General features: G+C 50.7%; 12 protein-coding genes across 12 annotated transcripts; 5 read left to right on the top strand and 7 right to left on the bottom strand.

The window, feature by feature from the left end:
* Window positions 1–855: 855 nt before the first annotated feature.
* N7496_002698 (B-type cyclin nimE) lies at window positions 856–2,595 on the top strand (the record flags this gene model as incomplete). The annotated part of the gene is made up of 3 exons (XM_056695629.1): window positions 856–864; window positions 935–2,258; window positions 2,324–2,595. 3 exons carry the CDS (start codon window positions 856–858, stop codon window positions 2,422–2,424), a joined length of 1,434 nt encoding a protein of 477 aa, XP_056557841.1. The 3' UTR covers window positions 2,425–2,595.
* A 1,027-nt stretch (window positions 2,596–3,622) lies between these two features.
* On the top strand, window positions 3,623–4,521 carry N7496_002697 (HIT family protein; the record flags this gene model as incomplete). Its single annotated transcript, XM_056695628.1, has 3 exons — window positions 3,623–3,874; window positions 4,007–4,100; window positions 4,283–4,521. 3 exons carry the CDS (start codon window positions 3,623–3,625, stop codon window positions 4,519–4,521), a joined length of 585 nt encoding a protein of 194 aa, XP_056557840.1.
* Window positions 4,522–4,710: 189 nt separating this feature from the next.
* N7496_002696 (tRNA (guanine-N2-)-methyltransferase) lies at window positions 4,711–6,358 on the bottom strand (the record flags this gene model as incomplete). The annotated part of the gene is made up of 5 exons (XM_056695627.1): window positions 4,711–4,749; window positions 4,806–4,930; window positions 4,991–5,196; window positions 5,258–6,129; window positions 6,245–6,358. The coding sequence occupies 5 exons, from the start codon at window positions 6,356–6,358 to the stop codon at window positions 4,711–4,713; spliced, it is 1,356 nt and encodes a 451-aa protein (XP_056557839.1).
* Window positions 6,359–6,964: 606 nt separating this feature from the next.
* N7496_002695 (putative histone deacetylase SIR2) lies at window positions 6,965–8,718 on the bottom strand (the record flags this gene model as incomplete). Its single annotated transcript, XM_056695626.1, has 5 exons — window positions 6,965–7,147; window positions 7,203–7,382; window positions 7,445–7,999; window positions 8,064–8,374; window positions 8,484–8,718. 5 exons carry the CDS (start codon window positions 8,716–8,718, stop codon window positions 6,965–6,967), a joined length of 1,464 nt encoding a protein of 487 aa, XP_056557838.1.
* Window positions 8,719–8,972: 254 nt separating this feature from the next.
* N7496_002694 (ACL4 family protein) lies at window positions 8,973–10,229 on the bottom strand (the record flags this gene model as incomplete). Its single annotated transcript, XM_056695625.1, has 2 exons — window positions 8,973–9,615; window positions 9,673–10,229. The coding sequence occupies 2 exons, from the start codon at window positions 10,227–10,229 to the stop codon at window positions 8,973–8,975; spliced, it is 1,200 nt and encodes a 399-aa protein (XP_056557837.1).
* Window positions 10,230–10,596: 367 nt separating this feature from the next.
* Window positions 10,597–11,364, top strand: N7496_002693 (RWD domain-containing protein; the record flags this gene model as incomplete). Its single annotated transcript, XM_056695624.1, has 2 exons — window positions 10,597–10,663; window positions 10,742–11,364. 2 exons carry the CDS (start codon window positions 10,597–10,599, stop codon window positions 11,362–11,364), a joined length of 690 nt encoding a protein of 229 aa, XP_056557836.1.
* Window positions 11,365–11,723: 359 nt separating this feature from the next.
* N7496_002692 (LYR motif-containing protein) lies at window positions 11,724–12,711 on the bottom strand (the record flags this gene model as incomplete). The annotated part of the gene is made up of 3 exons (XM_056695623.1): window positions 11,724–12,377; window positions 12,441–12,604; window positions 12,663–12,711. 3 exons carry the CDS (start codon window positions 12,709–12,711, stop codon window positions 11,724–11,726), a joined length of 867 nt encoding a protein of 288 aa, XP_056557835.1.
* Window positions 12,712–13,278: 567 nt separating this feature from the next.
* On the bottom strand, window positions 13,279–13,953 carry N7496_002691 (E2 ubiquitin-conjugating protein MMS2; the record flags this gene model as incomplete). The annotated part of the gene is made up of 5 exons (XM_056695622.1): window positions 13,279–13,339; window positions 13,398–13,477; window positions 13,537–13,662; window positions 13,736–13,815; window positions 13,881–13,953. 5 exons carry the CDS (start codon window positions 13,951–13,953, stop codon window positions 13,279–13,281), a joined length of 420 nt encoding a protein of 139 aa, XP_056557834.1.
* Window positions 13,954–14,363: 410 nt separating this feature from the next.
* On the top strand, window positions 14,364–19,812 carry N7496_002690 (uncharacterized protein; the record flags this gene model as incomplete). Its single annotated transcript, XM_056695621.1, has 6 exons — window positions 14,364–14,441; window positions 14,498–14,564; window positions 14,618–14,791; window positions 14,848–15,054; window positions 15,116–15,204; window positions 15,259–19,812. The coding sequence occupies 6 exons, from the start codon at window positions 14,364–14,366 to the stop codon at window positions 19,810–19,812; spliced, it is 5,169 nt and encodes a 1,722-aa protein (XP_056557833.1).
* Window positions 19,813–20,227: 415 nt separating this feature from the next.
* Window positions 20,228–21,929, bottom strand: N7496_002689 (vacuolar protein sorting-associated protein 26; the record flags this gene model as incomplete). The annotated part of the gene is made up of 5 exons (XM_056695620.1): window positions 20,228–20,460; window positions 20,826–20,942; window positions 21,053–21,077; window positions 21,172–21,644; window positions 21,710–21,929. 5 exons carry the CDS (start codon window positions 21,927–21,929, stop codon window positions 20,228–20,230), a joined length of 1,068 nt encoding a protein of 355 aa, XP_056557832.1.
* A 1,858-nt stretch (window positions 21,930–23,787) lies between these two features.
* Window positions 23,788–24,605, top strand: N7496_002688 (gluconokinase; the record flags this gene model as incomplete). Its single annotated transcript, XM_056695619.1, has 2 exons — window positions 23,788–24,060; window positions 24,153–24,605. 2 exons carry the CDS (start codon window positions 23,788–23,790, stop codon window positions 24,603–24,605), a joined length of 726 nt encoding a protein of 241 aa, XP_056557831.1.
* A 575-nt stretch (window positions 24,606–25,180) lies between these two features.
* N7496_002687 (uncharacterized protein) lies at window positions 25,181–26,798 on the bottom strand (the record flags this gene model as incomplete). The annotated part of the gene is made up of 4 exons (XM_056695618.1): window positions 25,181–26,272; window positions 26,334–26,405; window positions 26,457–26,560; window positions 26,630–26,798. 4 exons carry the CDS (start codon window positions 26,796–26,798, stop codon window positions 25,181–25,183), a joined length of 1,437 nt encoding a protein of 478 aa, XP_056557830.1.
* Window positions 26,799–27,218: the final 420 nt, after the last annotated feature.

Raw genomic sequence — 27,218 nt, 5'->3', positions numbered from 1 at the left:
TTGACATCCGCGCCTCACGTTTCGTCCGCGCCCTCGCGTATCCACCGTTACCGTCACTACCAACCTCAATACCCAATACCGCCCCTACCAACCACCCCTCCCCTTCATTTCTGGATCTACCACCTCCCTATCCTCCACTCCCCCCAACCCTCCGATCTGGACTCCTCTAGATCTTAAATTCCTTTACTCTATTCTGTATTCTATCCCCAAACAAGTCTCTCCCAAAAGCATCTCTACCTCGTCTTAATACAAGGCGGAAAAGAAGTGTCGAGAGACCCGTCGCGACTCGCTGTGTGGGGCGTCATTCAAGTTTGACCGGTTTTCCACGCTAGCACAATAGGGCCAAACATCGCTTGGCCCTCTCTCGACTTCTTCCTTTTCCCTCATCATCATCATTCCATTTCGAGATACCCTTCCTCCTCTCCCACATCCTCCCCCATCTTTAGGTCATATCTTTTCTAAAAGGACCCCGACGTGTCATTCAATTATCCCTGCACCCTTTAATCTTCTCTTCACGCGCGTTTTCCGACTCCGACTTGCAGAGACTTCGCGAGTCTTCTTAATATCAACATCGTCTTGAATGTGTCGTGACTCGCGACTCATCCCATCCCAACTCCTCTGAGCAGCTACCCCCATTGCCTTCCTGGCCAGTGTAGCTTCCTCAGGGTAACTACATTTTCAACGCGTGGTACGTGCACTTTGACCTTGATTACTCTGGTATTTGGAGGTTCCCCACCGAGGTAATGTCGAACGGAATGCTGACCTGACCCGGCTTGGACCAGACTATCTGCCTCGCCCTTTCCTTTTCTCTCATCGCGTTCCCTTTCCCCCTCCCCCTCTCTTGAGACTACCACCATGCCTGTGGTAAGCACTTCCCACCCTTGAAAGCTCGAGTCAATTACCTTGCAGGACATTTCTTTGTGCTGCGTTGGAGCTCTCGACGCGTCGGAAAGCTTCACTTGCAGCCAAAACATTAACACTTTCACAGGCCCGTAGCCTCCGTTCCCGAGGCACCATGAATGAGAACGACGAGAACGGGCCTTCCACGCGTATGACGCGGGCCAAGGCCGCTCTCAACACCGATGGTCCTACCGATGCTGTCAAGAAGCCTCTTCAGACTAAGCGGGCTACCACCGCCACCGGTACTCAGCGCCCCCGTGCCGCTCTGGGGGATGTCAGCAATGTCAACAAGGCCGATGCCGCGGAGATTAAGGGTGCAAAGAAGGCTGTCGCCGGCAAGGCCGGTCTAACCTCCAAGGCAACCACCCAGACTGCTGGTGTTCAGAAGCTCAGCCGCAACAACTCATCACGTACTTTTGGTTTGCCTCGCGATCCTAACGTGAAGAAGCCCGCCAACAAGCGTCCTAAGGTCGAGAAGCCGGAGCAACCGGAGCCTCCTCGCAAGAAGGGGAAGAGTGAGGTCGAGGAGAAGATCAAGGAGGAGGAGGTTCCCGAAGTCGTTGAGCAGGGTGCTGGCTTGGGTCCCGATGTGCTGGACCTGGATACTGAGGACCTTGACGACCCGTTGATGGCTGCCGAATATGTGGTGGAGATCTTCGACTATCTGCGCGACCTGGAGATGACCACCCTGCCCAACCCTCAGTACATCGACCACCAACCCGATCTGGAGTGGAAGATGCGCGGAATCCTTGTCGACTGGTTGATTGAGGTTCACACTCGCTTCCGCCTGCTGCCCGAGACTCTGTTCCTCGCTGTCAACATCATCGATCGTTTCCTATCCGCCGAGGTCGTCGCTCTGGATCGCCTTCAGCTTGTCGGTGTCACTGCCATGTTCATTGCCTCCAAGTATGAGGAGGTTCTGTCTCCCCACGTTGCCAACTTCAGCCACGTCGCCGATGAGACTTTCTCCGACAAGGAGATCCTTGATGCCGAGCGCCACGTCCTCGCCACTCTCGAATACAACATGAGCTTCCCTAACCCTATGAACTTCCTGCGTCGCATCTCCAAGGCAGACAACTACGACATTCAGACCCGTACCCTGGGCAAGTATCTGATGGAGATCAGCTTGCTCGACCACCGTTTCATGAGCTATCCTCAGAGCCATATTGCTGCCGCCGCCATGTACTTGGCCCGCCTGATCCTGGAGCGTGGCTCCTGGGATGCCACTCTGGCTCACTACGCCGGATACACCGAGAAGGAGATCGATCCTGTCTTCCGCCTTATGATCGACTACCTCCACCGCCCTGTCTCTCACGAGGCCTTCTTCAAGAAGTATGCCAGCAAGAAGTTCTTGAAGGGTATGTAGTTTCATCATCATCATCAAACCCCCCGTGTATGTGCTTTTACTAATTCCTTCGACCAGCTTCCATCCTGACCCGTCAATGGGCCAAGAAGTATCACCAGATGTACATTGAGAGCTCCACCACGGAGCCGTACACTTTCATCAAGGACAGCGAACAGTAGTGATGCCATTTACGATGTTATGCTAGCCCTGTGTCGGCATTGTCGTTGTCCTTCATGACGATCCCAAGGCCCTCGAGACACTCCGACCAGGGAACTTCGAATTCCTCCATATTTTGGCATTTCATTGTGCTGGTATCGACTACCTCTTTGCATATTCTTAACGATGACTTGATTTGTGCGCTTGGGCATTTGTCTTCTGTGACGGGTGGTGTTCGGCGCTCAGCCCTGTGGTACTGTTTCGACTTTGGCTTGTGTGGTTTATTTGTTCTGCTTCTTTGTTTGCATGGGGTGCCTCTTCTCTCGCCTGCCCTGATACCTTGCCATTCTTCCTTATTCGCGTTCCGGTGACCGGCGTCGGACTTTTATCTTATCATTTTTTCTTTTCTTTCCTGCTCTTTTTCAAGATCAGAATATCACCCTTTTTTTTCTGCACCCTTGAGTTTTGTCTTCATTTCTTGGGTCTCCTTTTCTCCACTGCGGGTAACCTGTGTGGTCCTGCCCCATCTCAGTGGCTTTTTTGATGGAAACAAAAAGAGGTTGGATCTTGACGGAATTCCTGTCTTTGTTCGTCTGGAAGGTTCAGGTTGGTGAGGATGAAGGAGTCTTCCCCGGATACTAGATGGATTGGTTGGGAGGGGGGATAATCAGCGTCAAGGTTGTTCTTGGGTCTCTCTTAGATTAGTTCTGTTCTGCGCTGGGTGCTTGGCGTGGTCCTTGGATGCAATTCTGATCTTCTATTTCAATTCTCGCGTCTGTTTTAATTTCGGGGAGGTGTACATAGGCGTCTTCTCTTCTGGATCGGATGCGCAAAATAGGTCTTCAGTTTGAATGAACCCTTGTCTTATTATTGTCTTGATTGGCGTTAACCTTAACGTCCTTTTTGAATTAGCCGAGGTTTGATCCTCCCGCTGCCACCGTCCGATCGAAAACACCACCCCCAGGCGTATAAAGGACTGAATTCAAGTCTTTTGCACCATTCTCGAATTTTGCGACGAGTACCAACTTCTGGCTTCAATCAACTATCTTTATACGTTTGGCTAGTGGTTCCCGGTGATAATCCCATCTCAGCTGGTTACAACTACATTGCGGGGAACATCTTGGCCTCCTAGTGACAAGTACGGCACCATACTCGCAAACAAGCGGTTATATTCCCGACTGATTGTCGAGCCTGCTAAACACAAACCTCCTGCAATTCATCATGGCTTCCGAAGTATCATCATGTCCATTCTGCAACATCGCTGCATCGAATCCGCCAGCCCCTTTCAATGATCCCGAGTCCGGCTCGGTCTCCTCCGAGTCAACACCCGAGGGGACGGCTCATCTGATTCTGTCCACAGAGCATGTGCTGGCTTTCTTAGATATCATGCCTCTGACCAATGGTCATGTCTTGATTGCTCCACGCCGGCATTATGAGAAGCTGGGTGATATGGGTGTTGCAGCTGGGCAGGAGGTATGTGCTATTCGTTCTTGGTTTCCCTGGGATATTGAGTTCTGTCCACGTTGATGGTCGCAAACCACCCCGTACACACTGGTTATAGGGGCTCTGCGTATTAGATGGGTTGTGATGCTGATTCTTTGGTAGATGGGGAAATGGCTTCCGATTATTTCGAGGGTTGTGACGAAGACTATTTTCGGGGATGATCCGGATAGACATTGGAATGTTGTCCAGAATAATGGTAGGTGATCTCATATTCTTATCCACCTAATGAACATTCTTCAAGCCAAAATCGGTGGCTCTGGGACCTCTGTGGCGCTATATTACAGGTTGTTCATACTACTTGCAAAGATGCTATGGTCTAGCAGGCCCAGGATATTGCCATTGCATTCAATAAAGACTCCTTCTAACTGAGAAACATAGGCGCCCGTGCAGCACAGCAAGTACCTCATGTACACTTTCACATCATCCCTCGACCGTCAGACTTCGCTCATAAGCCGAGCTTTGCTATGTTTGGTCGTGGTCAGCGCCATGAGCTTGATGATGACGAGGGTGCTGCATTAGCCCGTGCTATGAGGGCCGAGCTGGACCTTGAGATCAAGCGGATTCAGAAAGAAGAAGGTGTGGTTCTTAGCCACACGGCGGAGAAGGGCAAATTGTGAAGACCAGGCTAGCCTATCCCTGCCATTCTCCCCCTTCTGTTTATTCTGTGGGAAGGGAGTCCCACATGCTGTTGACCATTTATTTTTCTCAGCATAGTACATAGGATCGCAGTCTATCGGTTAACGGGCCTCCGGTTCGATTCTTCCGATAACCACTAGCTCAAAGGGTTCATCATCATTGCGTTGCTTTTATTTCTCCTCTGCTCTAGAGGCGTTTCGATTGTTGTACTGCGATAGATGGTTAGATGTGTAGAGTAATGACAATTTCCCAACACTGTACATACCTTCACCCGGAATGCATTGAGGTCATCAGCAGATACGCCCTCACCATCCGTCTTGCTTCTTCCAAGTGTGACGTCGGAAGTCTCTCCTTCCGGCAAGCGACGGTAAATCATCAACCGGCGAGACCCTAAGAAAAATCGGTCAGCTGTCACTGCTTGAATCCCTCTAACGGTGGGACTTTACTCACAGTTAGTGAAGGGCTGAACACAAACACTAATGACTTCCAGATTTGGATGCATAGGCACCGGGAATTCAACAGCCTCGTCGCTAGCTGTGGGCATCCACATAGCCAACCGTCCATTGGGAACGAGTCTGAGAACTGCAAACTCAAGGATATCCCTTTGCAGGGCTTCGAATCCGTATGGTCGTTTCGGTGGGATATAACCCTTCCGGCTGTGCAGTAAGGTCAGATGAATATCTTTTCCGAGAATTCCGACAGGAATAGAAAACGTACTAGTGAGCAGGGACCCCGTCAATAATGACCGGCTCGATAACCTTTCCATCACGAGTTCCCAGAACTCGAAGACCCTCACGAACACCGTACGGAGGATCGCAGATGATACCATCCAGCAACGCAGTGTCTCGTAAAGGTGTATTCGTGACATCGGAGGTGAATGCATCTAGGAACTGGCTCACAATGTTATATTGCTTGAAGTTCTGCAGCATTGCCATCCCGTTCTTACGCTCGTGTTCCTTGCCACGGAACGCTCTAGGGTCAATATCAGAGCCCATAGTCAAAGCTCCAAAGTGCGATGCCGCCACCAGAAAGCTTCCGGCTCCAACAAAAGGATCGAAGAAGACCTTTCCGGGGGCCGCAAGAGCCATATTGGCCGTCACCAGTGCTAACTCTGCGTCCATAGACGTAGTACTGATGTACTTACGCTTCTTAAGAGTGTGAGTCAGGATAATGTCGCGATCACTCTTCGCAAGCCAGCGTCCCAGGTAAATCATCCGTGGCTCGGATGATCTCTGGGTGCCGATGGCATTCTCCTCGACGTCCGTCACGTAGTCTTCAATGACCCGGAATTGCTCTTCGGGGTTCTTCAGTCGCACCTCGCCTCTAAGATTCAAGTAGCCGAAGGATTCGAAGATTTCCGTTTTCTTGGCTGTACTCCGCTTGCCCGCGAAGCAATCGACAGCAAGGGCGTACGTAACTTTGTGGTAGTCTGCCCATCGGTGCTTCGTTCGCTGATGGACGTCGGCATGTAACTCTTCATAAGTAGTACCCTTTCCCCAGAGCTCTAGGATGTCTTTGGCCAGGATACTACGTGAGATCAACGCACGCGCAGCTTCTTCGTCTTTCAATTTTACCACACAGAATGGCGTCTAGAGGGCTTTTGTTAGTGGGGTCGAGGCATGCAAGGGTGAACAAGATATAGGGGAGCAAGGAATGTAATAATGCTCAATAAATAGCCAGATTATTCGATTGAACTGCACATACAAATTCGTTGTAGGCAATAATCTCCATGTCAATGCCGAGCAGTGTAGCCACAGCCTGGAGCTCCGGTTGTCGAAATGTCTCATGGCACTGGGCCAGTCGGACTAGATACTCCATCATGGAGAGTTTGAGAATTGATGGATTTGTTTCTCCCCCTTATTATTCTTTCTTAGTATCAAATAATTGTTGGAGGCTGATTGTGGCGTTCTCGTACAGGATGTTGTTCGATTTTGGTGGGGGTTTTGCAAGTGGACGGGAGTTGAAGTTTTTTCTTGCCAGTCTTTGGGTCGCCGATTTAAGAACATGACAACAGTTAACGAACTAGAACGCTATGTTCTGGACTATAATATGAATTTATGTAGGTAAAGATACTCTTGGACTAATTCGAAGATGAATAAAAGCAGATTTTCTGTTTTCACTATCTCAGTCTGTAAATTTTTCGCAAGCAGTGTAAAGATATATCCGCGGGAATGTCTGGTACTATACCAATTTAGAGCCCAACCTCGGAATTAGCTCCTGTACCTTAAGGTATTAAACAATGGAAACGAATCAAAATTCGTGCGGCAGCTCAATGGTATTAACTGGAATAACAAAAACCAAATTTATGCAGAGAATGCCTTGGGCCAGAAACCAAAAGCGAATACAGAAACCACATTCCGAGGTAAGGATGAATCCCAAGTGACGCCGTCCCCCACGCAGAAACCATTTCCCAAAACTCCGCCGCTATGCGCCAACAACCTTAAACACATGTCGTGACTCGTGTCCCTCGAGGGGAGTAACCTCTACAGCCTCATCTGCGGGTATCATGTGGTGCTGTAAGTTCCAACCGGCCCTGCGGCAGAGCTCCGAAACAACCACGTCGCAATCGCCCAAGAGATCAATATCGAATCCCGTGTGAGACACAGGCTATAGAATAAATCAGCATCAGTTGTGAAAGAAGCATTCGAGGGAGGCAACATACTGTACGTGAGATATAGATCTGTGGGACGTTACGGGGTAGAATCCCTGGCACTTCCGCAACGGGGGCTACCTTGAGCGAAGTTCCGATGACGATAACTAGGTCCACCAGTTCCCGGTCGTGATGAATCAGGCGCTGGCCGAACTCGTCGGGAAGATCCTCGCCAAAGAAGGTGATATCAGGCTATTCATAGGGAAGTTAGCACGGTCAATTAACAATGGCAATATCGTGGAATCACCGCATACCTTCATCACGCCAGGAGTTGGGATCTCATAGTCATCATCATCCGAGCTATCGTCAAACTCTTCCTTGCGATCCTTGTGCTGTCCATTAGAGCTGCGTTTCCGCTTCAGCCCTTGTGGTTTCAGCGCTTCCTGGGCAATCGCCTCGGGACAAGCTGTGCACTCGGGTATTTTACCGTCTCTGATATCACTGAAAATCGCATCACCGAGAACCTTAAAATTGCACTTGACACAAGTAGCAGTGGCGAAAGATCCATGGCACTGTACAATTTTCTCAGGTAGGACTCCCGCGTTGGCTTCGATGTTGTCAATGTTCTGGGTATAGTTGGTCAACAACTTGCCCTTGTCCTGCAGCAGCTTGATGAATCCGTGGGTCGGGGAGAATTTCTTCTCCGTCGGAAGGATGTCTTTAGCAATCGAGAAGAAGATGCTAGGGTCCTCTTGGAAGACGTGGATGTCAAAGACCTCCTGGGGGTCGCTCAAACCTAGATGCTCCAATTTAGAGTAGAGACCAGTATCTTTCGAACGGAAATCAGGGATTCCGAGGCTGGTTGAAATCTAAATAGAATCTCTTCATTAGCCTTGAAGCGAAAATTTGTAAGTATGAAAAGGGAAGACATACGCCCGCGCCCGTCAACACGACAATATTCTTAGACTCCTGCAAGAGCCGCACAGCGTCTTCAATGGTGTTGTATTGAGGAAGCTTTGGTCGCCGAGCGAACTCTCGAGACAAGGCGATTGCTAGCAGCGGATGATAGGACTCGTCCGGCGCGCCCTCAAGGAATGCCGGTGGCATGATTCCAAATGCCGTACAGAGCTTCTTCGCCGTCACGGCCTCCCGCGCGATAGTCTCTTCCACAAATGCCGCCTTGCCGATATCATGAAGGCGCTGGCGAAAGGCGACGGCTTCGTCTAGGGTACAAGCACCGGGAACTACAGTGCGCCGTCATGTTAGCCAAAACATGTTGTGGTAGGGTGATCGATCGCGGGGAAAACTGGGGTAAAGGGGGCGCGATGTAAGATTTCAGGCACAGGTCCATACCTAGTCCATCACGTAGCTGCTCATCGCGCAGAAACTGGATTGTATCCCCGCCATGAGACAGAGTGTCCCAGTCCTCTGAACCATCACTGTCTGTTTCAAACTCGGACGACGCATCTTCCAGCGCGACCGTCTCCGCTTCGACCTGTTCCGCGACGTCCACGGCCTCTACGGCCTCCACTTCGACCACAGGAGACTTCACCGGGGTCTTCCCGCTCGGCGCTGGTACCAAGTCCATCCTGCAGGAGTTTTGACAGCCTCGACGACTCTTCTCGCAGTGAACGCCGACAAAAATTCGGTATCTGCAGCGCCCGGAGTGGGTTTATCCGGAGCCGAGGCGGTTCAGTGGCGAGGGGAAGTTCAGGAATGGTTGGTGGAAGAAAGAAGGATCTATGGGATGGGCAAACTTTTCTTATTTGTGGTATCAACAAAGAAAAAAACAAAAGAAAGAGAGCTGTACATGCGTAAAACATCATCACTGTTTGATTGTATCTATGAATCGGCCATTTCGTGATCTTCGTCATCAGAGTCCGCGTCAATCTCCTCGTCCCAGTCTTCACCCTCACCCTCGCCCTCCGCCTCGCTATCTTCCATATCTTCTCCGATTTCGGCAACCATTCCCTGAATTAGCTCCAGGGCGTGGGATTGGAGGGGCTCGTCCTCGTACTGCAGTAGATCGTAAAGCTTCAGACTTTGCTTGAGCCACTCTCGACTGGCAATCAAAGACGCGTGTCGCGGCGACTCGGCGGCCTCATCTTCGGCAATATCTTTCGGCGCTTGTTGCTTCTCCGCCAGCAGATAGAGACACCAGCCGCCGAGATACCACGCCTCCACGCTTTGGTCATCCTCGAGAATCAGACGCTCGAGAACTTCCAGAGCCTCAAACTCCAGCGTGACCTCCATGAGAAGACGTGCAAGACTGATGCGGACTGCAAAGTCGGGCACTTTGGGATCTTCGGGAGCCAGGTCCTTCCACAGGCTAGTGCTTCGCTTGAGGGCTTCCTGAGCTTCCTCGGTCTTCAGCTGTGATATCCGGATGGAGGCGAAAGTCTGTAGGACTTCTGGCGCGTCAGGCGTGACAGTGAGGGCCTCTGTGATCAGTGCCTCACATCGAGCTTCGGCGTCTTCCTCCCAGCTGTAATTAACTGTCAGCAGTAGAACCTTAGTGATTGCGATGGACCATGAAACTCACGAAAGGTCAGTCATGTAGATCTCTGCAACGGCGCAAAGCGCATTGGACAATTTCACTTTCTTCTCCTCAGCCAACGCGACCTCCTCGGCGCTCGTCTTTCCGTCTAAGGCCTGAAGGGTCTGTCTGAGAGATGAAACGCCCTTCTCGAACCACTGGACACTGTCCGTTCCACCCTGCTCGCTCAATTGAGCGAGCCACATGAACTTCTCAGCGCCACCGCCCTGCGACTCCGGTATTGACCCATTGGGATCCTGCTCGACGGCGCGCAAGAAGTATTCCCGAGCAGTCTCGATCTCGCCGAGCTCGACGTTGATTTCTCCGAGCAGGTTCACCGCCTGAAGTTGTACGGCCACATTGTCGGCGGCTAGGTCTAACGCCTGCTGTGCTGTTGGCAGGGCCTCATCTGCTCGGCCCGTCTGGAGGAGGATTGTGGCCTGGTCGAGTAACGTGGAGGGGTCTTGGGACATTTTGGGTTTCGAGATCGAGCCACCAGGGCCGAGGACGGACTTTGTGCGGGACTTGGATGACTTTTTCTTTTGTGGTCTGGGTTTTCCCATGGCAGGTCTATTCTGAAACAAGGAATGAGAGTAATAAATGTGTCTTATGCAAAACGAAAAGAATAATTAGTGTTCAGTGACGGGGACTCGAAGTAAAAAAGTTGAAGCTTCGGCCCAAAAATTGGAGCTGTTTGTCAGGTTTGCATGCGGGACCGCAAGATTGGCATTTACCACTGTCGAAGCAAATGCGATTCGATTATTTGACTGAAAGACCTAATCTTCTTTATACGAATACACCCTTGAAAGCCTTGACTGCTCATACCAGTCTTCCTTTTATAACCCTCTCTTCTTGACGCGGAATCTCTCCCTCCCTACCAGTCGACCACCATATTTACTACCCCTCAAATCCGCGGGCGGATCAGACGCAATGGGCCGCGAAGACCAAATTGAGGAACGCGAGGTCCTCGACTCGATTTTCCCAGATGAGATTACAGGTACGGCTAAATCTCTTTGATTTTCAATAGTATATATGGCCAGGGGAATGTATAGTTGCTAACCTCGCTCGCTACCAGACATATCCGAAACTTCATACAAGATCTCCATAACGCTCGACCCTCCCGAGAATGGCCCCGAGCCCGAGCAACCTGTGATTTACCTTGAAGTCTCATACCCTGAAGACTATCCCGATGTCGCCCCGGAGCTCAAGATTACACCAGTTCCCAATGCCCCGAAGCACCCTCTTATCGAACTTCCAGAAGATGAAGACGTCCTAACTGATGCTCTGAACAATGCAATCGAGGAGAACATGGGAATGGCAATGGTCTTCTCACTTGTTAGCGCGCTGAAGGAAGCTGCAGAGCAGTTGATGGTGGACCGCGTCCAGGCTGTTGAAGAGGAGAAGGCGCGCGTGGCTCAAAAGGCAGAGGAGGAGGAGAACCGGAAATTCCGAGGCACAGCAGTCAACAGAGAGACATTCCAGAAATGGCTTGAAGGCTTCAAGAAAGAGACAGAGGAAGAAGAACAGCGGCAGCGTGAGGAGAAGGAGGCAGAGGACAAGAAGAAAAAGACCGCCAAGGAAGAGAAGAAGCTTACGGGCCGAGAGCTATGGGAGCGTGGTCTCGCAGGCAAGGCCGATTATGACGAGGAGGAAGAAGACGTTATGCCTGCTGTCGACAAGCTCAAGGTTACTGCATGATGTGATTGCGACATCTTTCGCACGGCCGGTGTATTTGATAGTTCTGTTTCACACGATTTACGTGTCTCTGGAGTCTTATGCACATAGCACAAAACGAGTCTACGATGACATGAACAATATCTGTTTGCTTTATTCTAACGAACCGAGCCAGATACACTGTCTACTTATACATCGACAGAAGGGTGTGCTTCAAGTTCGAACAACCAGTAAAATTGGGGGTATCATAATTGAAAAATGTCTATTATACAAAACCGGGGCATGTCCCGATAAAAAACCGATTAAGCCCAAAGCCGAGAGCACATCGGGAGCATTACACAGCAGGCCACTGAGAACGACGACGACCACCTGAGTGGAATGGGTCAAGTAGTCCTGTCCTGCAAGGCCGACTGGTTCAACTGTCTCTGCTCGTCTTCTTTCTCCGCCAATTTTCTCTCTTCAAGCACAATGTTCCACATACTCTCAGCCAGCTCGCGGTTTTGCCTGTCGGTTTCCCGAATTTTGTCATACACGTTATCCAGAGCAAGCTTGACCTCTTCGGACCACGTCGGTCGCTCCGCGGCTCTGGTGAGATGATCCCAAGCGTCCTCATCTTTGGCAAAGAGAAGGTCCACATGTAGCCTGTCACGGATTACAATACGGTTCCAGCGCTTTTCGAGCTTGCTTCGTATGACACCACTCAGATTCCTCGGCTGAGGCTTCTTGATTCGCAAGAAAGGTATCCCACGCGCATTTACCAGCACCGGCACCTTTCGTTTCCCGTTTAAATTTAGTCGCGGGCGATCCAGAATCGACGGAGCATCTGGGTGCTTGCGGGAGGTTTCTTGCTCGAATCGTATAGTCTCTTCCTTTCGAGCCTGTCTCGGTGATACCGGCTTCGGTCGAATCAGCTCCGCAACCCTTCTTTGCTCAGCGGCATATTGCTCCTTGAAAGACTTTGCCTGGGAAAGTATCGCAGTGAGCTTGTGGGAGTCCGGCTGGCTTCCTTTAGACGTGCGGTCAAGCAAATCCACAGCCTATATCGAAGCGTATCTTATCAGTATTGTAGAATTGCTGGTATAGCTGTTGCCCATGCGCACCTCGTATCCTGCCTTCAATGCATTTGCGATCTGAGAAGGACTCTGTAGCCTTTTATATCTTCGAAACCTTTGCTGGACGAGACATTTGGTCTCGTCGCGCCAAGGCGCATCACCGGCGGCGGAGGGAGAACATTGTCGGAGAAGGGCCCGATAAAGCGCCAAACCTGCGGGGAATCATAGAGTTAGCCTAGGCCAGAAACTGAGAGGAGGGGTTAATCTCACAAGCAAAGCGGTGGACCCCAGAGCGACTTGGTACTAAGACCTTATGCATTCCGTGATCTCGAGTACTCGAGGGCGGATTCGAGAAATTGCGGAAGCTCTCCGCATCCGATCAAATGAGGAAGAACATCACGTGATCGATACGGATGTATAGAGTGACGAGGTAGAAAAATAGAGAAAAAGAAGATTAGCGACAATGGAAACCTGGTTACCCAAAATGAGAAAAGAAAAACTGGCTGGACGACTGAACCGCAAGCCGGGGCATCTTACCGTTACACAAAGGTGCCGCTAGATACGAAGCCCAGTATCTGGATCATTGTTGTTGTTTAGAAAATGAGTGTTAAACCGAATGCTTTTTCGTGTGATAGCTATTATCACATTACACATTACTGACTGCCACGGGTGTCAAAAAGCTAAGGCTACGATTAACAACATGATTGTTGATACGTTATGAATGAATTGAATTTGGCTTCAGAGAAACCGCGCCATACTGCCATGCATACACTATACACGCTCGAAAGGATAATCATAGAAAAATGAAAGATAAAACGAAGGAACATCAAAGAGAAAACCATGGTACTCCGGATTCCTTCGTGACCCTATGGGTGACATGCAGACCTTAGAAGGTCGATCCCTCTGGGGGCTGTGCGATCTTCTTGTGCTGGGGCAAGGCCATGTATCTAGATAAGCAGTCAGCGTAATGCAAGCCAGAATGTTGAGTCCACATGAATATCTCACCTCCGCAGCTCGATCAAGACGGTCTCCATGGTATAGTTCCGCTTCCATTGAGCCAGACACGGGACTTTGGATGGATCCACCTATGATATCACTAATTTAGTTCCCTGGCCTGTCTCTGCGGTATTGATTCGGTTCGTACCTTGCCTGTTTGCTGGTCAACACAAGGAATGTTGACTCGCGAGACGAACTGGATAGTAGGAGGGTTGTCGGGATAGTCGGGTCCGCAGTGGATGTTGACACTGTATATCCGGTTCTCGTGGACGCTCTAATACCAGAATTGATTAGCCATGTAGACAAGGGCACACGACACTCGATGCGGGGATTGAAGGTAGACAAACATGAGGGGGCCCAAGGATGGTTCCATTCCAGTTGCTCATCATCATGTCCTCTCCATCAGCAAGTCCATAAGAGCAAGCCTCTGCAATTAAAGCCATGATTAGTTAGTGGTTGATTGGATGCTCTCGGAGTCCAGGACGCTCGTACCTGCGCCCAATCCTTTCTCGCCTTTCTCGAGCTCCTCCAGGAGGCGGAAGTTTCGCGGAACCGTGGCAGCCATTTTGGGTTCAATTAATGTCAGAGTGATCAATTCGGATCCAGCGACAGCACGAAGGTGACGGAGAAGTTCGTGAGGATTGGATGAGGGGCACTTTCCTCCCGCCCGCGGCTGCTGGATCGATGACCGCTAGTCACGTGCGATAGGGGTCTTATCGAGAGCCTTGGCACTGGAGATGCCACGCCGGGGATTGTTGATTGCGCAACTGATTCACGAGACTTTCAGAGCAAAATCGGCCTTTGGAGTGGTTGAATCTGCATAAAATTTGACTAGAAGCTTCGCTGAATCTGGCATACAACGAAACGGAACAGCTCAAACACTTGCAGTCAAGGGGCTTTGATTGTCGACTCTCAGACATTCGGCCACTGGGATAACATCGGCCATGCGGTGAAGGTAGCCGCTTTACATTGGAAATGTCCTCCCAATTCTTGCAGACCGAGCTCGCAAATCTCATACAGGAGTCTCGAAGAAAGAATGCCGACCTCCGAACAGTCAGTTCATCTCTTCTCGGACATTTCCCTGACCAGACATTGACCGGAAGATCTAGGCAGCCGAGCAGTCCCTTAACGAGCTAAAGGCTCTACCTTCGACGTCTGAAGCACAGATCTCGGCAGGTAAGACTCTAAAGTCTGCACTGAAGCAGAATGATAGCTAATAATTGAACCAGACCTCGTGCGTAAACCGGCATTTGTCGAGCCGTTCATTATCGCGTGTCATACGCGGCACGCGAAACTTGCTGGAATCGGCGTCATTTGCCTGCAACGATTGATCGCATCTCGGTCATTACCTTCTCATCGCTTGAAAGATGTTCTTGCAGGCTTAAAAGAGACGACCGGCTTAAGTATGATAGAGCTGACCGAGTACAACAATGGACACGAGTTTACTAATATCTTATAGGCCTTGACATCCAGTTAAAGATCTTGCAATCTTTGCCTTCGCTTCTGCAATTTTATTCCAATGATTTGAGCGGCGATTTGCTGGCAAATACATTGGAGATTTGCGCAACATTGCAAGCCAGCAAGACTATTGCTGTAAGCAGCACTGCGGCTGCTACCCTGCAGCAACTGGTGGTTTCGACTTTCGAAAGGGTATCCAATGAAGACAGTACGTGATGAATGGCCCCAGAATTGTATTAATGGAAGTGACTAATTCGTGCATCAAAAAGAGCTGCCGAAGGATGCCAAAACCTTCACCACCGTGAAGGTCGATGGCCATCCAGTGGAGGTGGCCCAATTCGCATATGACGCTTTGCAGGTTAGATTTCATTATCTAGTGATTGGTCTGTGATATTGACATTCTTTCCATTAGGTCTTAGATGATCTCTGTCGCCTCATCGATGGGGAGCAATTGCAGTTTCTGCGCACGAGAACTTTGTCCCCCACGTTTGTATTGGAACTTATAGAAAGCATCATACTTAACAGTGGCCGTCTCTTTGTGGGACACCCGGAACTATTACAAGTTCTGCGAGTTCGTCTGATGCCACTCACGGTACGATATTTCTCCGAAAGGCATTCATTCTCTCAGACCGTCCGCGTTGCTCGGATTCTACTCGTGCTTCTGAAACGCCATATATCTCTCTTGACTGCGGAGTGTGAGATGGCATTTGGTTTGTTAACTCATCTGCTTGAGCCGGACGGGAATGCGCCATGGAAGCGAGTGTTATGCATGGAGATTTTCCGAGGCCTTTACGCCGAGCCTGGAGTCGTTCGAATGATCTACTCGCTATACGATGGAGACGAGAAGAGGAAGAACGTTCTTAGGGATCATATGGCTTCTCTCGTTCGCCTGGCCTCTGAAAAGCCATCTTTGATCGGAGTCAGCAATCAGTCAACAATACCGCTCCGAGCAGAGCATACAAGGTCTGCAACAGAAGACCAAATTGCTCTTGAGACTGGTGGCGTCGCTGGTGTCATTGGATCTACCGGCCCCACTGCTGAAACTAAAGTGCCTGGCATCAGCACCCAGTGGAGTGTGGTGCGGACGCCATACATCGAACTCCTCGATAAAGCCGACCCGCCGCTACCCCCGGAGACTTACATCTACAGCCTTGTTCTCAACTGCATCAGCAGCTTTGCAGAGGGGCTTGCCAAGTTCATCCTACCACTCACTGTTCCGGATGTGAAATCCAAGAAGAAAAATAGAATCATGAGTCCTGACCAGGCAACTGATTCTGCCCGCTCCTCCCAAGATCTTCAATCACCAGATATTTTGCGTGCACAGGCGGTCTCGCCATTAAAGAAATCATCGGTCCCGATCAACCCTTTGGATCTGCAATCTCATGTTCAATATTCGGCCATCAAGACCTGTGCTGGAATCATTGAAGACTGCTGGCCTGCAGTTCTAGCCGCTTGCTCGACTTTCTTGCACGCTTCACTAGACGACGAATACTACCACAACCTTGTTCGCGCTTTTCAGAAGTTGGCCCATGTCGCGGGTCTCTTAAGACTCTCTGTGCCTCGAGATGCATTTCTCACAACTCTCGGGAAGGCTGCAATTCCGGCCGGCGCGAGCGGCGTAAAGACTCAAAGCCCTGCCACGCCGTCTCTGGGCGGCCCGCAGTCCGAAGATACCCCTCAAAAGTATCGCAAGAGCTCGGATATACCTCGATCAAACTCCGTGCCCGGAGATTTGACCGGTTCGTCAGCCGCTGAAACCTCTTCGGTTTCCTTGAGCACAAGAAACCTATTATGTCTGCGGGCTTTGCTCAATCTCGGAATCGCGTTGGGACCAACATTGGATCAGCCGGCCTGGTCCATTCTGCTTGAAACACTTCAATACGCTGGGTTTGTGATTGGCATATCTTCCAGTACTTTGATCAAATCGGCCAGCGGCACAGGGGAAAGCATAGTCATTTCTGGCAATGATATTCCAACGGCAAATCTTGGAGCGGAGGTGATTGCAGTCCAGACGGCTTCCACAAAGATGTTTGAAAGCACTAGTGACTATCCTAGTGCATCCTTCCAAGAAGTTTTGCTCGCCTTGCTGAACCTTTCTGCATTCACTGAGCAGAGAACCCCTGAAGAATCAGCCCAAGAGGTGTCTGAGCCACCACAATCCCCTCAGTCTTCGCGGAAATCTGGACGAATGCACCAAAATGCTCGTCGTGTCTCGCACACCGTGGGCAAATCTAGAATGCAGGACGAGGAGTTGAAATTTGTGCTCGAAAAGGGAAATGAGCTGGCTCGGGCGAACCTGGACAGGCTTTCTTCACTTGATGAAGAGAATGTTGCAGCGTGGCAGCTTCTGAGTGGAAGTCTCATTGCGACGTCTGCGAACACTGCAATCAGCCCTAACCTCCGCTTGCAGGCTAGCAGTATTCTTAATTCATTGATCTATTTGACTATGAAGCCAAGGGAAGCAGATGATGATCAGACTCGCAACAGGGTACAGACAAGAAACCTGCAGACACTCAAGGATCAGGTAACAACGCTGTATTCGTCGGATCAAGTGACCGCAAAGTCACTTCCGATCACTGTGATAGAGATCCATGAACAAAGTCTGGAAATTCTCCATAATATCCTGGAACAATACGCAGAGACACTCGTGGACGGGTGGAGTCTCATATTTGACCTGATATCTGGCGTATTCCGGGGTGTTTCCGCGACAGCAAGTGGTGCTCAGCTTACCGCGCCGACTGAACGCAGGAGGTCTGCTCTTCCAGGCGGCCCACGTCTTGTCCGAGCTGCCTACAAGTCTTTACACCTTGTTGCGTCTGATTTCCTCTCTTTGCTCCCAGCACCCTGTCTGCTGGCCCTGGTGAACTCGTTCTCCAGCTTTGCATCCCAAATACAGGACTTTAACATTTCCTTGTCAACAACTTCTTTCTTCTGGAATGTGTCCGATTTCCTGCGAGGCCAAATTGAACAATTTTCAGTTGAGAGCCACGTTGATTCTTCCGTCAGCGAGGAGGAGCTCGGCAAGCTGGCCTGCGATCAAGACCCGTCTGTGTCCAGAAACACTCTGTGGCTACTGTTGCTTCTTCGCATCGTTGGAATCACCACGGACACAAGGTCTGAGATCCGGAACAGTGCGATCCACACGCTTCTGAGGATTTTCGATGCCTATGGACAGCAACTTTCTCCAAAGGCATGGCAACTGTGTTTGAATCGAGTCCTCTTCTCGATGGTGGAAAATCTCAGTACTACCCTGGACGAGGCCACGAAACAGGAAACTGCCAAAGACGATCTCAAATCATGGGTGGAGACGACCGTGCTGATGATCAACGGAGTGTTCAACCTCATCACTAATTTCTTCGACGCTATCGTGAGCGATGAGAACTTTGACCAATCCTGGACAAGACTCCTCAAGTACCTCCAGGGGTTGGTGGATATGCGTCTTTTGGAGTTCAGCGAGGCAACCTTTGCAAGCATTGCCTCTGTTCTGGCTCGAGTACAGTCTCCCGAGGGCTTGACCAAGGAGGCTCGAGAATGCGCATGGAATCTTTGGGCCAACGGTCATCCTGCAGATGATGAAACTGCTATTGACCTCGACCGACCCAATCAAGATGCTGCCCTAGCGTACATGCAAAGCTTCCAGCAGATATACCGCCTGCACAAAGCTCACCTGAGCCCGGAAAATATCGAGAAGGTGCTTCAGCATCTGCGTCTGTTAGTGTGGAACTCGGTGTCTCCACCGTACTCTCCGGATGTCGATCGCCCTTCTGCTTTGCAAGCCTTGGTCATTGAATGTATCAAAACCCTTTGCACTGAAAAAGAGGAATCCCAGCCTGCGATCTTGTTGTGTCTGGCCGATCTGTCCGGATCGGCTTTGACAAAATGGAGCCCCGGTAATGACTCGAGAAAGCCAGGATTTGTCGCCTTCTCCAAATCCACCATCGACCTGATCAGCTGGTACATTGCCGACTTCGGTATCAAGCAGGATATCCTCTCCAACGACGCGCTGGCGTCGGCCCTTGAACGCTTCGGTGCGTTGATCCTGCAAAAGTACACGTGGGAAGGAAAGGACCGCGAGCCATACATGTGGCAACAGGCTTCTACCGCATCATTGAATGTTCTTCAAGTTGCAGTTCCTTACATCGAAAAGCAGTATGACAGTGCAAGCGAAGCGGACATAGCACGCTTCTGGCGTTGCGTGGTTGACATTACCCACGGCATTGTCTCCGCTCACGGATTCCAAACCCAGCAGTTATCTAATGCTCGAATCCTCGCCGACGAGGATTTCGACATTGACTCATTTACCCGCCTGAAGACATTCATCCTCCCCTCCCTCGGTGCCTTTGCCATCCCGGATAGTGTCCGCCAAAATTTCGCTCTCGCACTCTTCCACTCCTCGTTCATCTACCCACCCCAGCGCCTGGACTTGCCTTCCAACTCAATCGAGAAAACCCCGTTACAAGACTTTTATAGAATCCGTACAGGGCGAACCTTTGACCCGCCACCAACACTGCGCCCGAACATGGCATATGCTCTCATAGATACTCTCTTCGAGCTTGCGGAAAGCCCCGAGCCCGACGCTTCGAAGCCATGCCCCCGGACACTCCTGGCCTGCTCGATTTCTCCCTACCTTCTTCTCCGGTGCGCGATCCCGCTCAAGGGCTACATTGCAGATCAGCCCTTACGCGGACTCATGCCCCAGCCTACGCCCGCACGCAAAGCCCTGCTTCATCTTCTCCTGCATATGGTGCAATTGCAAAGTGAGCCATCAGCCATACCGGATCCGCCATCTATCAAGACTGTCTTGTCTACGGGTGGGGCTTCTACGGAGCGTCCCCACCGCAAGCATCTCGAATGGATGTTCCCGCTCATCGTTAAGGCGATTCAGGTCGCGGGCAAGGAACGAGATGACGGGCAGGTTCTGCAGGCACTCGGCAAAGTCTTACAGGAAATTGGCCAGCTTGATTGATTCAATTTGGACGGGTCTGCACCTTTTCAGTCTGAGACATGTATTTCTTTTTTCTATGTATCTAATCCCTTCTCCATAAACATGCGTCACAGATAAGAGCGGTTTCTTTTTCTCAAAACGGATTCAGGAATTGAAGTACTTTGAATGGATGGACTCCTCGTCTTATTGAAATCTGAAGATGGATGTAAAACGGTAGACTACAGGATGGTATCGTAACATGACCGTGAATGGACCCAATGACTTGGGCACACGAAAGTAGAAAGATAGGGAGAGGGAGGGAGGATAAAAGAAGTAAAAGGAAAATGAGAGGAGGACTGATGTGGGTATAGGAGAAGGAAGCAAGCAAATAGAGTCTCTTCACGTCGCAGCTCCCAAGGATACAGTTGTTGCAATGGCCTCAACCTCGATATGAAGATCATGCAGCCGGTGCCGAGACGGGCGCAGGTGTATTATTCTCCCGATTGACGGCGGGAGTCACCTCACGACCCGGGCCGGCAGTCGCAGATCCTGGCGGGAGGACGGCCTGCTGTTGCTGCAGGAGGACCTGTTGCTGGATTTGCTGCTGTTGGGCGATCTGAGGGGTGGCGGCGATCTCGGGTGCTTGGCGGAAAAGGGCGATCTCAGATTGCTTGAAGTAACGACGAGCATCTATTAGAGTCAACGTTAGTGGACGGATTTCCCAACCAAAAATTTCAGGAACGGTATGGTCCATCTATTCTGGTGGAGGTTGTGAAATGCCAAGACTAGGTTAGTGTGGGGGTGGGCGAGACGGCAAAGTCGGGAACTGCGAAACGGCGTGGGGTGTGCCAACCAGAACCGAACCGAACCGGTCGGCTCGTATCATTTGCCGACGGGTATTGGTATGATTGATATCACCCGGTTTCGCTGTCCATGCTCCAAACGGTTGAAACCATTCGAGATGGACCATTTGACGCCAACCTTGTCCCACGGAAATCGATGCAGAGCAGGAGCAGGAGCAGGGCAAGGGCTGGGAAGGGGGAATTGATACACACCTTCATCAATTAGCACCAGGCTGAGATAGTACCGTGTTGAGTACTTCTTGTTGACGTCGCGGAACGTAGGCGTGAGGTCGAACCCGCCCAGGAAGAGACGAATTGGGATTGTTTCACCTGTGGCAAGTCAGCATTTGAAAAACCGAGTTGTTTCCGGCTGAACCAAGCTGGGATCTAAAATCCCAATGCAGAGGTTTTAACAGCACCAAAGGCAATCAGTCACTAACCTCTCGAAGGAGAACCATCCATTATCTAAAATTGCGTCAGCCCAGTTCTCCATTGAGTGAAATCTCCTAGGACAGTCCCCAAACAGGGAAAAGAGCATATAAACCAAGTCAGAACATACCTCAAAGCGCACAAGCGTCTCACTCTCATTATATTGGTTTGGTGGGGATCCGGTAGTCTCTCGTCGAATGATAGACAGCTCCATATGCTTAATCTTGAGCCGCACGAGCAAGAAGTAGATCCGACCAACGATCACATCCTTGAGGTGGTACTTGGATTTGGAGTATTCAAACTCAATATGCAGACAGTCCTCGATTCCGACGTCCATCTTGATCGGGCTGTTGGTCTCGGGCGGCATGCGATACGAGTACACCCACAGGTCCTTCTCGCGGATGACGTCGGCCATGCGCCGGGAGACCGTCACGCGCACAAAGTAGCGCAGCTTCACATTGATCCCATTGTATGATTCGTATTGTTTCTCGACATTCTTGAAGTTGAAAGGGAAGGTTTGCGGGTGTAGCAGCTCGCCGGGGGCGGCTAATTCTTGGACCAGCGATAGGAATTCGTAGTGGTTGCCTCGGTCGTAGAACATCTCTGGACGGCGGCTTCGGTTAGTTTCTAGGCACTCCGACTGAGAACCCCCAAATGTGTGAGCTTACCGATTGACCCGATGAATTGCACCTTGATACCCGTGTGCTCCAATCGCTTGCCATCCTTTGGTCGAATCGTTACGGCGCCCTTGACCGACTCGCCGTCCATGTACAGGGGGACGCGCTCGCGGCGGCCCTTGTCGAGCTTGACATCGACAGTCTGGCGCTCATCGAGGTCCTCGAGAACGACGTCGATGTCGACGGGGGTGGAGAAGAAGAGGGAAGCCATCGTTGTGTAGCTGCGAGAGGTTGCGCGGAGTCGAGCTCGCGATGATGATCCCGAACGTGGCCTCGCTGCTTACGTAATACCCGCAGGCAGCTATGAAATTCCTGACGTCGAAGCAAAGATGAAGTAGCAATCACGAAGTTGCAGGATATTTTCTGCTTCGATTGTGGAGAGTTTAGCTATATACGATAGATAGAAGGTTAACTACCGGAGATATTTTGGTAAAATTGGTTGGCTGTTGCTGTTATTGCCATTCTATTGCAGAGGTCTTGAAGAATGGATACCGCTCATGACTGTGGTACTGGTAACTCGAGCTAAGGATATGGTAAGCGGCGAACCTATGCTAGAGCTATATTTCAAGAGAGAAGAACCACAGTTTATGTCACTCCATGAGCCTCCCTGGAGCCGTTTATTACAAGGTAGACTGTAAAGGGAAGCCTAATTGGGGCACCGGATTCTGCTTCCCGAGCCACGTCCTATAGCGGCCCTGCGGATTGGCTTCCCCGGATTTCCGACAGAAGCAACGAATGATTATCTACGATGCGGTGTGGGGTCTATAAAGGGAACGTAGTAACCATGGAGAATTATCCATTACTCGATGCGGGAAATCTCTCATGCGTAAAGAGGTACTTCCGGTAGCCAACGTACTCGGGCGTAAGCTCGAGTCGGTGTGACAGTCATGCAGAGAGCTTCCTGCTGGCGCCCTCGTAAAGCATGGCCCGAGTGCGGTATCAGGCACGTAATAAGTACTCCAACCCCTTGGAAGAGATTGGCAGGTCTGCCCAGTTTTGTCCAAACTTGCCAGCAGTTGCGGAGAAACGTGTCCCTTAACTATAGGTGTCGGATATGTGTAAGGTTAGGCAAACGGCAGACGGGGAAGTATAAAGCCTTTTCCGATTCAAGGTCAACTTGCTTTTTTCGAGAGTGTGATTAACTCCGCGGGATATGTGGAGTAATATGGAAACTCTTGTAATTCTCATTTATTATTACACTTGTAGTTGCGAGATAATCCACGGAGTCGTGAATAATGTTTAATTGATCACGAGTCAAACAAAAATACCGATACGTAAGTCTGTATTCGACTAGTTACTCCAGGAGTTACCCAGGACCAAATCCACGGAGCCGCCACGTTTCCGCAGAGTCCCACTAGCGTGGGGGCAGCCAAAAAACACGTCTGATACCGTTTCGTATCCAAGTCCAGTGACATCATGTGCCTTTTCCAATTCTGGTCATCGCCTTTTGCCAAATGCTGACGATACACAATTCGGAGCCTGGATCATTGGACTACGTCTCTTCGAATCCTTCAGAAAAGATGAGATCCAGCGAGAGATACAATCTCCTTCTTGACTGCCATGGCCTGCAGGGCCCCGTCGATCGATCACCAGACTGGAGAAACTCAACAACAGGACCATCCCACTCTTTTTTTCCCACTCCTCCACTCGGGTAATGAGGGCCCTGCAGACTCAGCGAATCATCGCCGATTTCTCCAGGCCGCTTGCAAGTCCCCCACTCGGCTTCTGCTTTTCTTCGGGTTTCCCCACCGTCCATACCTGAAATACTTAAAAAGTAGCCCCGACTCGGCCCTGTCGCGCGACTCTCTCCTCCTTCCCCCCCGACCGCACTCATTCCAATAAAGAGAAGAGAGGATCACTCCTCACTGTCGTCTTCCTGTGCATTGTGCATATTTAGCATCATTCGTATAGAACCAATCTTTCCTCCCGGAACCAGCGCCAATCTCCTTTCCGCGTATCACCGCATCGTTTCGTCATCCATTCATCTTCGGCCAATTTCCCTGGATCACACCTCCCCAGGACCATTCCTTACGATAAAGCCCTATCGCATTCTTTTTGCCTTCAGCATCATGCTCTCCGCCGGCGAACGGCCTCAGCCTCCGCACTCATCTGCTATAGTAGATCCGCCTTCCGTCTCCGTGGGCAAGGGGCACATCATGCCTGATTTCGATGCCAAACCAGGCTCCTCCTCCAACCCGGCCAACTTGATCCAGGAGAAGCTTCCCAAGCCGGCTCACGTCCAACATATCTGGATTGTTACCGGTCCTGCGGGTTGTGGAAAAAGCACCGTGGGCAATGGCCTGCGCATAGAACTAGGGGTGCCCTTCTTGGAAGGCGATGATGTACGTTATGTCCCTGCGCATTGGTTCCCTCGGACTATAATCCCTGAATGGGAATGAGAACAACAAGAAAACTAACAATCGCATTGATATAGTATCACCCCAAATCCAACAAAGAGAAAATGGGCAACGGCATCCCTCTCACCGACGAAGACCGCTGGGACTGGCTGATCTCCCTCCGCAAAGCCGCCATTGAAGCCCTCTCCCCCTCTGACGCCAACAACTTCCACCCACCCGCCGGCGTCGTGGTCGCGTGTTCCGCACTGAAGCAGAAGTACCGCGACGTCATGCGCGTCGCCGCCTACGGCTCGCCCTCCGTCCAGATCCACTTTATCTACCTCAAGCTCAGCGAGGAAGTCCTCATGCAGCGCGTCAGCCAGCGCCAATCCCATTATATGAAGAGTGACATGGTACGCTCTCAGATGCAGGCGCTGGAGGAGCCAGAGAAGGAGTGGGATGCCATCACGATCAACGTCGAGGGTCCCCCCGAGCAGGTGCAGCGTGAAGTGATCGACACCGTGACGAAGAAGCTCTCGGAATACCTATGAGGGAAGGTAAACCCCGCAATGGTTAACGATGTGCGTATCTTGTGGTTTTGCATGCGAGGACTCGTGTTTCCTTTGCTTGGTGTCATTGGTGTTTTCTTTTGGTGATATCTGGAACTAGCCGACCCCCAGATGGACTGGAAATGGTTATTACTCTTGCTGGAATTATTGGTATTGGGATCTGTTTGATTGGCGTTTTCTTTTCTTTTCTTTGCCATATGGCTTGCATCTTTTTTTTATCTGTGGCGTGATTGTACGACTCTACATGGGTTCGTGTCTTGATACCCCCATACGTCGGGGCAAATGCATAGCAGCTACAGTCTAGGCTCTCAATAGACTTGATTTGATTCTCAAGAATGCATTTGGCTGAAGGCTTTGGTCACGAAGAACTTGTTTAGTGTTTTCCCTCGCGTTTTATCAAGAAGACTCCTCTTCCAGCCAGGCAATCATACCCATACCTATCTAGGAAGTTCTCGAGGCAAAGTACAAAACAAAAGTCCATGTGTTATAGTTGGAATTCCCTAAACCAACATTGATATCAAATTGCATCCTTTTTATTCCTCTTCTATATGTTCTATTCATCTCAATTCAAGAAGCATCAACTCAGGTGACTCAACCAACTCACGCACCCGATTCCCCATCCGCGCCATCGTCGCCCCATCAATAACCCGATGATCGGCACTCCAGCTAAAGTTAACCATCTCCCCCTTCGTAACCTCTCCCTGATCATCAAACACGGGAACCGTCCTAGTCCGTCCAACGCCCAGAATAGCAACCTCCGTCGGCACAATCACCGGTGCCACATAGGTGCCACCGATATTCCCGATATTCGAGACTGTGATCGTTCCACCGCTTAGATCGGCGGGCCCTAGTTTGCCTTCCTTGCCTAGGGCGCTGAGGCGTGAGATTTCGGCGGCAATGTCAAAGATGGATCTGTTGGCGACGTCTTTGATGTTGGGGACGATGAGGCCCTTTGGCGTGTCCATGGCGATGCCGATGTTGTGCTTCTCCCGCATGATGATTTTGGGCTTGTTGGGGTCGGTGGTGTCGACGCGGGCGTTGAGAATGGGGTATTGGTTCAGGGCTAGGGAGACGGCTTTGACGACGAAGGGGAGGAAAGTGATCTTCTTGGGATCACGGGCGTCACTGACGAGTTTCTTCCGGATGGAAGTGATGTCGTTTACTTTGAGTTCGTCGGCGTATAGTAGATGTGGAGTGTTGAGGGATTTGGTCATGGTCTTGAACATGGCGGATTGAATGGGGGTAAGGGTGACTTCGGACTCTGCCTGCCGGGTGTCCAGTGTAATGGATGGTGTGACTTGAGGGGAGACTGCTGATACGGGAGAGTCCCGGCTCTCCACGTACTTGAGAACATCCTCTTTGAGGACACGTCCTTCCTTGCCTGTTCCGTTGATGTCGAGAATGTCCACCTTGTGGGTTTTGAGGAGGCCTCGCACGGCTGGCGTGGCAAGGGATGCATGCTTGGATTTGGGTATCTCGACGGTTTCCTCTGGTACTTGAGGATCGATGGGAGAGGTCTCGGCTGTTTGAGCAGTGGCTAGTATTTCGGTCTCTGGAGCTGTCACGGGCGGCTCTGGCTCTGGTGTTGGCTCATGAGGAGGTTGATCGTCAGGGTATTTCCCGTCTTCGACTTCAATATCGCATAGAGCCTAGTCAATGTGGTTAGTTTGGTCGGGGAGAGTAAAACCAGTCGAGGCTCTGGCAACTTACCCGTCCGGTGGGTACTGTATCGTCCGCCTCAAAGTGTAGCTTCTTAATGACACCGGCATATCGCGATGTAATCTAAGTCCGTGTTAGCAAACCACCAAGCCAAGGATAAGAGAAAGAACTCACGTCATCTACTGCCTTATCGGACTGATACTGACACAACGGCTTCCACTCCTCAATATGAGCCCCCTCTTCCACATACCATTGGATGATTTGGACCTCAGTGATACCTGCCCCAATATTAGCATTTAATTCCCTTCACAGATACCACAAAGCCACAGCAAGGTATTCAGACTCACCTTCACCGACATCCTTGAGAACCTGCGACTTAATTCCCCACAACGATGGTCCGGCGTGAAAGGCGCGGCTCGCGACGGGTGGTATGGGGAAACGAGTGCGGAGAAGACTCTGGGGTCGACAGGGCCGCAGGGCACGGGGAACACTAGCCCCAGTGCGCAAGATGTTCATGATGGATCACCTTGGAGGAGTAGAGAGAAAGAAAATGATGCTCTCAGAGTCGCAATCGAGGGGCTTCGTTGTCGATGAACTGGAGCATGGCCATTTATCTATGGTTCTCTCCGCGCCGAGGGTAACCGACGCTAAAACCACGTGACATCATGCGGGGGAATTTTATGTCAGAGCAATTGTTGGTTTTATTTGGTCGGGGAAATAGTATGGGGTAAAGATATTGATATTTTGAGAGCCGGTTAGTATTCAATAGGGGGTTTTACTCAGATGCCTTATTTTGTCTGACAACCTTAATAGGCAATCTTTCATGCATACTACAAACACAACAGTGTTCCAACATTGCCTTACGGCACAACAATGGGCTGGTAGCCTTGTAATTAGTAGATTTTCATATATTTAATCATGTAGAGACATGGGTAA

Source organism: Penicillium cataractarum (assembly GCF_028827025.1).
Source record: "Penicillium cataractarum strain IBT 29864 chromosome Unknown utg000002l, whole genome shotgun sequence".
Classification (NCBI taxonomy): domain Eukaryota; kingdom Fungi; phylum Ascomycota; class Eurotiomycetes; order Eurotiales; family Aspergillaceae; genus Penicillium; species Penicillium cataractarum.
This window is presented reverse-complemented; position numbering and strand designations above follow the sequence as displayed.